The following is a 12,894-nucleotide window of genomic DNA, read 5'->3' as shown; positions in this document are numbered from 1 at the left end:
GCCCTCCTCTGGAGCGACGCACTTTAGCCAGGGGGACCGATACGACCTCCTGTAGAGGGTTCCTCCGGCGTAGGCGTACTTAGCGGCTCTGAGCTGGAGCCGGCGAGCTTCCGTTTTGTCCCCGGGCAGGACACTCGAGTTGAGGAAATCCACCAGGGGGGTCATCCAGGTGGCTGAGCTGCCTATAGCCAAGACCTGTACCTAGTCAATGCTCTTTCGCTTGACCACCTCTACCAAGACTTCGTTGCTCAGGTGGGCAAATGAGGAGGATGCCAGCTTCGACAGGGCGTCTGCGCGCTTGTTCTGGGATCTCGGCACCCGATCGATTTCAAAAATATCGAACAGGTATTTCTTCATAACATCCTCCTTGGCTTCGTATTCTCCGCGAACTTGGAGGACGTCGAGTTGAGAGTCGCTCCGGACCTTGATCGCGGTTATACCCATCCGGTGGGCTATCCGCAACCCTATCAATAGGGTCTCGTACTCAGTCTCATTGTTGGATGTCGGGAAGTCGCATCTGAGCGCATAGGTCAGCTCTTCCCCGGTGGGCGAGGTGAGCAGCAGGCCGGCACCGCTCCCTTCCTTGCTGGAGGCCCCATCTACGAACAGTACCCACGGCTCTCCCGACCGCCCTTTTGTGGGCGAAGAGATCGGCAGGGTTATGGTCAAGCTAGCCCCCTCAGCAAGGAAGTCCGCCAAGGCCTGAGCCTTGATAGCGGTGCGAGGCTGATAGCTGATGTCGTGCTCTGCCAGTTCGACGGCCCACTTGGTCATCCTGCCCGAGACCTCGAGCTTCGTAAGTATCTGCCGTAGGGGCTGATCAGTAATGACGACGATGCTGTGGGTCTGGAAGTAAGGACGGAGCTTACGGGCCGCGTGCACCAAGGCAAGGACCAACTTTTCGGCCCTTGTAAAGCTCGGCTGACGTAATAAATTGGCCTCTGAGCCCCCGGTGCTCCCGTACCAAAACCGCGCTGACGGCCTCGTTACAGGCAGACAAGTATAGGAACAGGGTTTCTCCCTGCTCCGGGGCGGTCAGAGTAGGCAGCTCCGCCAGGTATGCCTTCAGGTCAGCAAAGGCCTTCTGGCATTCTTCAATCCATTGAAAGTCTTTGGGGGCTTTCAAGATCCGAAAGAAATGCAGCCCCCTGACTGCGGAACGCGAGAGGAATCTTTTCAGGGCGCCCATCCTCCCCGTGAGCCGCTGGACCTCCTTCACATTCCTTGGAGGGGCCATGTCCATGATCACCTGGAGCTTATCCTGGTTGGCCCGGATCCCCTCCTTCACGTTCCCGACCTGACTCCGAAGGTACAATTCTTTGGGTTCAGTCGCATCCGGCTCTCCCACAGGATATCCAAGATTTCCCTTAGGTCGGGAACGAGCCGCTGATCAGTTCGGCTTTTGACGATCATGTCATCCACGTAGATCTCCATGCTCCTGCCGATCTGATTTTGGAACAGTTTGTTGACCAGGCGCTGGTAGGTAGCCCCGACATTTTTCAGCCCAAATGGCATGGTCCGGTAGCAGTAGGTTCCTTCCTCAGTGATGAAGGAGGTCTTCTCCCGATCTTCTTCAGCCATCTCTATCTAGTGGTATCCCTTGAAGGTATCCAAAAAGCACAAAACGTCAAAGCCTACAGTAGAGTCTACTAACCTGTCGATCTTGGACAGGGGAAAGCAGTCATTCGGGCAGGCCTTGTTGAGATCCGTAAAGTCCATGCACATCCTCCAGGTCTGGTCTTCCTTATTTACCAGGACGGGGTTCGCCAACCAGGTCGGGTAATGTACTTCTAAAATGATCTGAGATTCCAACAACTTGCCGACCTCCTTCTTGATCACCTCATTCCTTTCTGGGGCGAAACTCCTCTTCTTTTGCTTCACCGGCTTGAAGCAAGGATCCACGTTGAGGTGGTGGACGGCCAAGTCGGTCAGAATCCCAGGCATGTCCTCAACCGTCCATGCGAAGACCTGGGAGTACTCCTTTAACAGGGCCTTCAAACCCTCCTTCTTCTCCGGGGGCAGCAGCGCGCCGATGCGGATCACCTGGTCGGGTTGGTCTTCCCGCAAGGGGAACTCCTCAATCTCGTCCTGGGTGCCCGGCGGCCGGGCCTCTTCCCCTGGAATGTAGGGCTCCAAGCAGGCCGTCTGGACGACCACCTTCTCCGGTCCCAGAAGCATGGCCAAGTAGCAAGTTCTGGCCACCTCCAGATCACCGTGCACCTCGGCTACTCTCCCCGGAATGGGGAATTTGACGCTGAGGTGGAGCGTGGAGGGAATAGCACGGAGGGCGTTCAAAGCAGGCCGACCTAGGAACACATTGTACGGGGATTGTTGCTTGACCACCACGAAATTGGCAGGGATGGTCCGGCATTTGGGGGCCTGCCCTACCGTGACCATCAGGGTGATCATTCCCTCCGGGTTGATAGGCGGTCCGGTGAAGCCCACCAGGGGTGTCCGAACCGAGGTCAGCTGTCCGTCTTCCAAGCCGAGCTCCTTGAACACCCGATAAAACATAATGTCAACCGCACTTCCTTGGTCGACGTACACCTTCTTTACCCGATAGTTGTTGGTGACAATATCTATCACGATGGTCTCGTGGTTCCTGAACGCTGGGGGAACTGCATCCCTTGGTCCAAAGGTGATTCCTCGTTTATGCGCAGGCGTTTCAAGGAATCGTCCTGTCGCGCCCCATTTTTTGATAAATAAATAAATGGTTTAAAAAATGTATTTTTTGATTCAATTTGTGATTGGAAAATGAATTGTGATTTAAAAAAAAATGGGTCTAAATGGGGGTTTGAGAATGCGACGATTTGACCCAAAATTATAGTTTAAAAAGGGTTTTTTTGAAATAAAAAATCGGAGTCGCCACTTGGTAATGAGTTAAGGTGTACCAAGTCACCTAAAAATGAATTTTTTTTAAAATAATAGGAAAAAGTAGTAAGAAACCCCTTTTAAACGACTCCTAGTCCACGTAAACCAACGAAAAAGGTTCTGGAGTCACATTTGACGAAGGGGAAGGCAAGGATAAAAATCCAAGGCACCCCTTCGACCTAGCCAAGGCTAGTTGCGTGATTTAATCAAAGATTTTCTTGTTTTAACCAAAGAATTTATTACATTTGGATGTACTACATGAATGCAAACCCTAGACCTAGGGGACATGGGGGAAATTTCTCTTCAAAGGTTGAGTGGTGCCAATCATATTAATTGTGAAGCCCAATAATGACCCTTTGGAGAGGTCACACATAATCCTAAATGACGTAAAAAATGAGTGAAATGAATGCATGCCATGTGAAAATGTGAGTTTGTGTAAAGTGAAAAAGTGATAAAAACAAGAGTGTGTAAGTGGAAGTGTGCAAATGTGATAAAAGTGCATGTGTGCACATGTAAGGAAAGTGTACATGTGCCAAGTGAGAAAGTAAGAGTGTTTGTGTGCAAAATAGATGAAAATAGGGTATGATAGTACTAAATAAGTGCAATGTGTGAGACATGTCATTTTAAATTGAAAAAGGTATAAGTAGTAAAAAAAATGGATAAAAAGGTGAGAAAATGGTATGAAAATGTATGAACCTAGAGGAATGCATCAAGTCGGGTACGGGGACTCCTAACTTTGTGACTTTAATTTTCCCTTTGATTAGAAAGGATAACTAGCGTGCTAAGGCTATTTTTGTAGCCACACTCGCTCGTTTCCCTTATCGAAAGGGGACTCGTCAAGCAAATGTCCCTATAACTAGCATGAGATGCAAAACCTAAAATGAAAGGGAAAGGGTTAGAGGAGAATGCCAAATGATAAAACTAAGAAAAAATGCATGAAATGAGGTGACACATGCAAGTATGGACTCACGGGAGAAATCCCTAAGGGTCTAGCGTTGGACTAGCCCATTCTATAAATTCCTACTAGCGTTGGACTAGTGGAAACGTACATTCATCCATCACATTCATTCATAGCTATGGAAAGCGAGTAGACATGTCCAACACTTATAAACACGTAGCACATAACACTTAGCATGCTCGACTAGATGCAAGAGTCTAATAAAGCAAATTAACACATAGTAACTAAGCATGCAAGACACATAAAGCAATTAAAACCCTAACTATTACATTTGCTAGCTAGGCACATGTCTTCAACAGGTCTTCATCGAATGCTCCTCCAAGCCCTATCTATTACAAGCCAAGAGGTGTACACATACCCCATAAAGAACAACTTAATGAAAACAAAAGTAAATGACATAAATAAAAGGAATTAAGGAAAAGCTAGGAAAGCAAATTAAACATGCAAATCTCACTTACACGTTGGATCACATAGGAGACACAAAAGGGATAAAAGAAATTATACCGCCCCCTTTGAATGGTGTCAAAATGAAAGAAAAATGGCTTCAAAACAATAAAAAGGTCACGGTACCTCAAATAGTAAAGTATAACAAAGTCACCAAAACTCTCCTAATTGCAATTTAAATGAAATCAAACTATACATAATTTCCAATAAAGGAATCCACCAAGGACCCAAATGCAAGCATTAATCAACCATTCAAAGCCAAATGAAACATTTTAGAACTCAAAAGGTCCATGAGCATGAAAAGGTCAATTAATCAACTTATTTAGGGAAATTAAAGAAAATGGGTCACCGCAAGTTCATTTAGTCACAAGGTTCACAAATCCATGCATTAAGCATCACCTTAGCAAAACATGGTAACCCATGAAGGCCAACAAGCAATTGAATTGAAACATTAATACTACCAAAGACTCAACTGTGAACACTAACCAAGCATTCAAGCTTAATCAAACACTTTTAGAAACTTCAAAGGTCCAAAAAAAATAAAAGAAAGCCAAATAATGACTCAACTTGCACCCACCTTAGGACCTAATTGCAAATCAAGAACCCAATTGTCAACATTAATCAACCATTCAAAATCAATCAAAACATACAAGAAATTCAAAGGTCCTAAGAGCTAAGAAAAGATCCAGCCATGGTTTGAATGCAAATATCTTAGGACCTAATTGCAAGAAATCAACACATAATTGGGCCATAGTAAAACAAAAGGGAACTTAGGGGAGCCAAATGCAATTTTTTGAAAGATTTTTCATGCAGAATTGATGCAAGCTACGAATGAAAACTTCTGCACTTCAATTTGCTGCAATTTCATCTTTTAACATGACTTTCTGAATCTAAAAGAACTTTCTCAACCCAACGTCCAAAATTTAGATCAAACTACAGAACACATAACTTGGATATCAAACAAACAAACTTAGAACAGATATCTGGTTCCAAAGTTCTACATTCAAACACCCGAAATTCAAACAGAAAGAGCATGTCAATCTGGTTCCAAGAAAAACTCCTGCAACTTTGATTTATTCTCTTGGTTTATGTCCCAATGCTTAACTAAGGGAAAAGAGTGAACAACACACCATGCTAACCTCATAACTGGGACGTCAAAACAAGAACTAAACTAGTCAATTCTGGCTCACCCAGACAGAAGAGAACACAGGTAATGAGAAGGCAAACATTTAATCCTTTGCAAAGACCCATTTTAATTGCGCACCCACTACACCATGCTAAACCCAAAGTAAGAGAAATGAGAAATGCCACCCAGGAATAGCAAACAAACCCAGAAATTCAAACAAACCCAGATTTTATGCAGCCAGACAATACATCTGTCAACGTTGCTGCAACGAAAACCGAGAGGCTTCAACCATGTTGCAGCCACTCTCGATTCTTCCTAAGAGTCCCAACATATGTATTTCCATAAAAAAACAGCAAAACCCATTAAACTCCAACCCATTTAATTGACAGACTCCCGACTATGGTGCATAACTCTGAAAATATAAGCAGAGGAGATTTAGAGAAAAACGAAAGAAGCTGGTTCTGTCTTTTTAAAACAGAGGACCGGACCTGGAGATCGACAACTACGCAGCCATGACATCAAAATTTAACTCCTAACCATGTCTAATGCTCTTTTAATAAATCTTTTAGCCATTAAAGCACAGATCTTTGAATCAAAAGGGATCAGAAAAAGGGCTAACAGATAAAATATGCATTAACCAAGAAAACTCATGCGATGGTTCACCGAATCTTCATAAAAAAAAAAGGTTGAGTTGGCTAGATCAAGATGCATTTGTTACCTGTAAATAGGTAGAGACCGAATCAGCGTGAGGAAAAACCAAGAGCTGGCATCTGAAGCAAATGGATACGGAGTAGGGGATTGTCCGCAGCTTTGTAAGTTTGACGAAGTGAACAGGTGAGGTCTCGTCCAAAGCTTCTTCCTAGATTTCAGCCTTTAGCTTTTCTCTCCCGAAAACTTCTTCTCCCCATTTCCCTCTTGCTCTCGATTTTGCTAGGTTTTCTTGTTTTTCCCTTAGTTTTTCCGTTTTTCAGCCCCTTTCTTGCTTAGATTTCTTTTTACCCAGCCGCCACTCTCTGTTTCTCTCTCTCTCTTTTGTCGTCAAAAAACCTCCTCTGCTTTTTTTTTTCTTTTGCCGTTAATCTTCCTTGATCTCCTCCCTCAATCTCCCACTTTATCTTACTTCTAACATCACAAAGCTGCCTTCTTTTTTCTTCTGAAAAGCCTTTGTTGATCCTCTGTTTTTTCCCGTCACCCTCTCAATCTTTCTCCCCCTTTGCGGCTGTCAATCCCCTCAATCTTTTCTTGCCATCTCTTTCTTTATATACTGGAATCAAACACCCTAAACCCTCTGTCCTTTCTTCTCTATTTGCAGCTGAAGGAGCTGCCTCAAAGTTCCCTTGCAAGCTGCGACCAAAACGCAGCTTACATGCCGCGGTCCTCATTCATTTTTTTTTGTTTTGAAACAAAATTAAAAATAACAAAAAACACTTTAATCAATATTGGATGAAAAATAAATAAACTAGAAACAACAAAAAATGCAATTTCCAATTTCCTCTTTTTCATTTTCCATTTTCATCGTTTTTTCATTTTTTCCAAGAAAGCAATGAATAAAACAAAAATGATTAAAACATATTTTTTTTTGAATGTTTTCCTTTTTCTTCTTTTTTTTTCTTTCCTTTTTCTAGAAACTCTACGCTAAACTTAAAAACTTAAAAAAAATAAAACTAAAAACTAAAACTAAAAAATGAATAAAACTAATATGACAAATAAAAATAAATAGCAAATGAACTAGACAAACTAAAAAGGCAAAATGAATAAAACTAAAATAAAATAACAACTAAAAGTGCAAAACAAACAATAATGAACTAAAATGTAAACAATCTAAAACAAAAATCATGAAATAGATGCAACATACAAATTATTTAAAATTTGGTGTCTACAGTTTGCCCCTCTTTGATTGATGATTTTTCCTTTTCTTTTCGCTTTTCTTCTTGACTTTTGAGAATCTTTCCAAAAATTAATTTGCCCCCAGTATGATGAATTTTGCAATTTGAGTCCATAGTTGATTCTGTATCACCATGTTGTTGCACCTTTTTGATCAAATTTGCTTGTGACGTTTTCGATCTGCCTTTGTCCACCGGAGGACTCTTTCCGACACCGATTCCAGTGCGAGATGTGATTACTTTCATCTGTGCATGCAATTTTCTGCAAAAGAGAAAAAAAACAAAGAAATTGCCACCATCATTTGATCCGTTTTCCTTTGAGAATCGTGTAAACATGAGTCTTTCGATGCCTTTATCAACTTTTGCTGCGGCAGTCAATTGAGTTGGATTTGCCGCTTCCAAACGCTTCTGCTTTTCCCAGACTGACTGGGTATGCATTTTACCATACTATGAAGCTTGCGTAACTAGCTTTGTTGAATCTTAACCCTTTTCAAGAAATGACTAAATTCAAGTATGTTTCGAATAAACCACGGGGATTGTTATTCACCAAAATTCAGTGACCAAGCATGATGTATGCAAGGTAACTTCACAGGTCATGCAGGAATGAATATGCCAAAGAATATAAAACACAACCAATTGTGCTTAATCTTACAAAATGCCATGAATACAAGCAAATGAGGAAAAATGAGTTTCATAATAATGTATTTGCAAAAGAATGTCTTTACAAAATGACACAGTTTTTTTTTTGCCAACAGATGTCATATTCAAACCTCTGGATATCTTTGTTCTGAAATTCAACATTGGCAGAAGTATGACAAAAATGAGGAGAAAATCCGAATGAATCAAGTCACCAGCTGTTCTTCCTCGTGCTCGCTTGCTGCAAAATGCTGCCTTGGCGCCCTTTCAGGTTTTCACCAAGATTGCCCCCACCTTTTTTTTTTTGAGATGCCTTTTTGGATTTTTATCTAAGGAAGCAGTGGAAGAGCTCAACCATAATCACCTCAGAAATGTAAGTTGAAAAATTACTGACATCAGTAAAATGCACTTCCCTTATAGATTTAAACGAAGGCATTATGGATATCACTTGCCAGTTGATTAGCAAACTTCCCAATAGAAATACAACAAGTGACGAAAGCCAGGCTTTTGGGCTTTTGTAATGAGGTTAGGTGGGGTGTTTTCAAGAAAAGTTGAGGCTTGAAAGCAATTTGTGTTTATGAGAGGTGAAATAACCTGAGATTGCATCATTTTGAAATTATCTCCAATTTCTGAACAAAACCGAGGAAATTTACCCCAGTCTGATTGGATTTTTCTTTCTTTGCATTTTCATTGCATATTTCTTACTTTTGCATTTTCCTTCAAAACTTAAATTTGCCCCAGTGTGAGGTTTCTTCTTTTCCATTTTTTTCTTTTCTTCTTCTTCTTTTTTTTTTCTTTTTTCAAAAATAAATTTGCCCCAGTGTAGGGCATTCCCTTTCTGATTATCTCTTTTCAAAATGAATTTGCCCCAGTGTGGGGTTTGCAATCCTCAGGGGCTGCCAAACGAAAAAATTATTGTTCTGATAGCTCAAAAGGGACGACTAGGGATGAAATGTTTTGATTAGAAAGGAAAATGGCCTGACTTTTGCCTCGTCTCTTGCATGATTTCCTAGAAGGAATTTGCATAATCAAATAAAGAATTTTCTTACACATGTCTGAGTTGATAGGTTGAGAGAATGTCTGTCTATCCATGAATGCCCCGCCAGGTAATACCTTTTGAACACCCAATGAGCTTTGCCAATTTGAAGCAAATTTGCCTTCAACTTCATCTTTCATCACTTTAGCACTTTGTTCCCTTCTTCAGAAGATCGGCGGTGGACTCTTTTGTTATGAATCTCAGGCCATGCGTTTTGACAATATTGGTCATGGTACATAGCATTCTACTGCCTTTCATCAATCAGAATCAATCGTTGATGACACTGCTTTAACCAATCAGCTTTTAACCTGGCCGGAAAGGAATTTTCTCAAATGAAGGGATTCATCAAATGAAAGGATTTCTTGAATGAAGGGATTTTTCAAATGAAGGGATTTTTCAATGAAGGGATTTTCCAAATGAAGGGATTTTCCAATGTATGGCTTCATTGGATTCCAGAACAGTGATATTCAAAGGGTCAAATAATTTCATCTTTGGCCATCTCAAAAGAAATAAAATAAAAAAAATCAGGACAATAATCAAATAAACCAATAAAACAAATTGTGCATTTCATGCAACTTCAAAACTCAATTGCAAAAGACTCTTTCATTAAGCTATTCACATATGCCAGAAAAAGTTTTTGTGAACTTTAGTAAATGACAACCCCTAAATTTATCGAAATTCCCTTCAAGAGGGAGGATAGTCAGCCATCCAAATTGTGCAGAGCTCCTTCAGGATTTTCAAATTTCGTCATTGGAGGTGGATGCCTCAAAGGTGTCCTTGTGTCTGGGAAAGGGGTTTGTACTTATGCTCGGTCCTTGTTCTGCACTTCTTCTCAAAATTATGTCTCCGGCCTCAATCATATCTTGGATTTTGTGTTTAAGTACCCGACAATTGGCAGTAGAATTTCCAGGAGCTCCAGAATGATAGGCACAAAAAGATTGAGGATTATAACCAGGGGGAACTCCTTTAGTATAGACCTTAGGAGGTATTGTATCAATTTTCCCCGCGGCCTTGAGTTGCTCATACAGTTGATCAAGGGGCCGACCTAAATTGGTAAAAGTTCTATATCGGGCCGGGTCTTGGGTGACAGCGGTCTGTTGATAGTTGTAGTTATGGTTGACGGGTAAGGTGGGTCTTGGAGGATAAGGAGAGCGAGGTCTAGTTTGAAAGTTAAGTGGAGAAATATGAAATGGTGTTGTAGGTGTGTTTGGGTAATTTGGTAGAGGTCGAGGATGAGTGGTATTAGTGTGATAAACAGGATGAGGGTTTGAATAGTAAGAGTAAGGGTTTGAGTAGGTAGGGTATTGTCGAGGTCTGGGTCTTGAGATAGGGTTTCGATCCCAGACAAAAGCAATTTCCCCCTCTTTCTTTTGGAATTGTTGCTTCTTCTCACCACTATTACTTTGGCCTTGCAAAGCTTCCAACTGGGATTTGAGGGCAGAGACATTAACAATCTTCCCAACTTTCACGAAGTCATCGAACTCTTCAAGCTTATTGACAATAGCGGCAAACGAGCATCCAGTCATGCGAAAAATTTCTTCAAAGTACGGCGGATCATGTGCCTTAATGAAAGTGCGTATGATTTCGTCCTCAGTCATTGGTGGCTCAACTTTTGCAGCTATTTTCCTCCACCTCTTGGCATAAGTCTTGTGGTCCTCAGAGGGTTTCCTTTTTGTTCCTTCTAACGTGGTTCGTGTTGGAGCCAGCTCGCAATTATACTCGTATTGCCTTACAAACGCATTGGACAAGTCAATCCAAGTTTTCACTTCTTCGGGATTCAGGTTGGAGTACCAGTCGAGTGCATCCCCCTCCAGACTTTCTGGGAATAGCCTCAAAGGCAAATTTTCATCATCTGTTGGCCTACCCAACTTGTTGGCAAACAGTCGGAGGTGTGTCTTGGGATTGCCCGTTCCATCATACTTGTTGAACTTCGGAGTTTTGAACCCCTCAAGCAATTGCACATTTGGAAAGAGACAAAGCTCATCATAGTCCAATACTCCTTGCTTGTTTAAACCCTGACTTTTCCTCATAAATTCATCAAAACGGTCATGTCGCTTGAGCAACTTCATATCAACAGGAGCAGAACATTCTCCTATCTCTGGCTTGTTTTGAATGGTATGGTCTGGCAATAAAAGCTCAGCGGTAGCGTGATAAAAAGTGTGTGGCTCAGGGGGTATATTTGAGGTGATGTGAGGTTGTGGGCCTTGCATGTAAGTAGGGAAAAATGAAAGATCAGGAGGGTAAGTGTATAGCAAATGTATGGTGGGATATGTGAAAGTTCCTTCGGGTGGAATAGGAAAAGATGGAGTAACGGTGGTTTGAGTCGGAGGGATGACGAATGGTTCGGATTCCGGTTGTTTGATGGGCGCAAGCTCGGGCTGCACTCCGCTACTAACGTGCTCGTCGATCAACTTCTTTTGCGCTGCCATTTCAGATGCCATTTCCCCAAATTTGGCGAGTAATTCAGTCAACTGAACCCCGGGACTTGTGGCTTCCGGCTGGGTAGTTGCAGTGGCCTTATCGGACGATTCTGGCCGAGTACTCATGTCTACACGATTCTTTTGGGCCTTACTACGGGATCGCGTTATGATGGGGTTTCGACGAGAAGCTATGTTTAAATATTACCTGAGAATTTTGAAAGGAATTGCCTTTAGATTTAACCCTTGCTTAGTTATTCCAATGAAATAAAGAAAAGGAAAAGAAAAAGGCAAGAGTTAGTAGATATCCAGAAAATTCGGATGCATGTCCTATGGGGGAACCCTTTTTGTGCCAAGGGTAGGCCTAGCATGAAAATGCAATCCTCTGAGGTAGGCACTATACCATACCTGATGGATCTGATCAACTCATTGAGTGAAAAATAATTTTGAAAAATTTGGTCAATTGGAATGAGAAGAGACATTTGTAAAAATGAGGTCAACATCCGATTGGATTGATCACTTTCGATCGACACAAGAAATTGAAAAAACGCACGGGTTTGACCTTGACGAACTTCCTATCGAAGAGATTGGAGTTCGTTGACAAAATTTTCTCAGTGAAGCACAGGTCAAAAACTCCAACTGATCAAATGGCTGGATGCAATGGATGTTTTTCTCAAAATCGACTAGGTTTTCCATTTTGAAATTCGACATTGAAATCCTAATTGGTCAAATGAAATTGACAATTTATTAAAAATCGACCGGATTACCCTAAAAGGGGAACATGTCAAATGAATTGAGTGGAATTTAAAATTGACTTAAAATTGACCGAATCATCCTAAAAAGAAATTGGTCAAATGAAAATTGAGAATTTTATTCAAAATGGACTGGATCATCCTAAAATATTGAAATTGATCAAATGCATTGAATGAAATCGAGAATTTATTCAAAATTGACCAGATCGCCCTAAAAAGGTAAATTGGTCAAATGAATCGAACGAAATTGATGATTTATCGAAAATCGACAAAATTGCCCTAAAAATGAACAATTTGATAAAATGGACTGGATGAAATTGATAAATGAAATGGCCCAATGGATTGAATGGAATTGGGAGCTTTCAAAAATTTATTACAATGCATTTAGCCTATGAGCTTTCTAAAATCAAATTTTGGCCCCAATTGATTTATCATCTCAATAGGAGGAATCATTCGTGAATTTTCTTCAAATTAATGTCCTTTTACGCAGGGGATTTTTACCAACTTTGATAAAATGGCCAAAAAGTTATTACTAGACGTTCATATTCCAAAAATCACTCTATGAAAATGATTGGATCCTACCTTACCTTGTGCACTACCCCTTTGGATGGTACAAAATGTAAACGTGCAAGTCTCGTTGGATTAAGTATCCGAGACACAAGGTGGCTTATCCCCTAACACGGGATCGCCTAAATGGCATTCCCTTTCTAGGGTGGATGCATGATGCCATTTTTATCAAAACAAGAAAAAATGCAATTCGAAATGAAACGT

General features: G+C 41.5%; 2 protein-coding genes across 2 annotated transcripts; both read right to left on the bottom strand.

The window, feature by feature from the left end:
* Positions 1-201: 201 nt before the first annotated feature.
* On the bottom strand, positions 202-1,243 carry LOC140008749 (uncharacterized). Its single transcript, XM_072053613.1, has 2 exons — positions 899-1,243; positions 202-816 (listed from the first exon to the last, which is right to left on the bottom strand). The coding sequence occupies exons 1-2, from the start codon at positions 1,241-1,243 to the stop codon at positions 202-204; spliced, it is 960 nt and encodes a 319-aa protein (XP_071909714.1).
* Positions 1,244-1,587: 344 nt separating this feature from the next.
* Positions 1,588-2,514, bottom strand: LOC140008748 (uncharacterized). Its single transcript, XM_072053611.1, has one exon. It carries the CDS (start codon positions 2,512-2,514, stop codon positions 1,588-1,590), a length of 927 nt encoding a protein of 308 aa, XP_071909712.1.
* Positions 2,515-12,894: the final 10,380 nt, after the last annotated feature.

Source organism: Coffea arabica, chromosome 6c (genome assembly GCF_036785885.1).
Source record: "Coffea arabica cultivar ET-39 chromosome 6c, Coffea Arabica ET-39 HiFi, whole genome shotgun sequence".
Classification (NCBI taxonomy): domain Eukaryota; kingdom Viridiplantae; phylum Streptophyta; class Magnoliopsida; order Gentianales; family Rubiaceae; genus Coffea; species Coffea arabica.
Note: the sequence above shows the minus strand (reverse complement) of the source record. Positions and strands in the feature narration are given on the sequence as shown.

Coding starts and splice junctions, on each gene's coding strand:
- LOC140008749 (XM_072053613.1), bottom strand. CDS start 1,243: ATGGACATGGCCCCTCCAAGGAATGTGAAGGAGGTCCAGCGGCTCACG. Junction 817..898: donor AGCTTTACAAGGGCCGAAAA/GTTGGTCCTTGC, acceptor ATTACTGATCAG/CCCCTACGGCAGATACTTAC.
- LOC140008748 (XM_072053611.1), bottom strand. CDS start 2,514: ATGTTTTATCGGGTGTTCAAGGAGCTCGGCTTGGAAGACGGACAGCTG.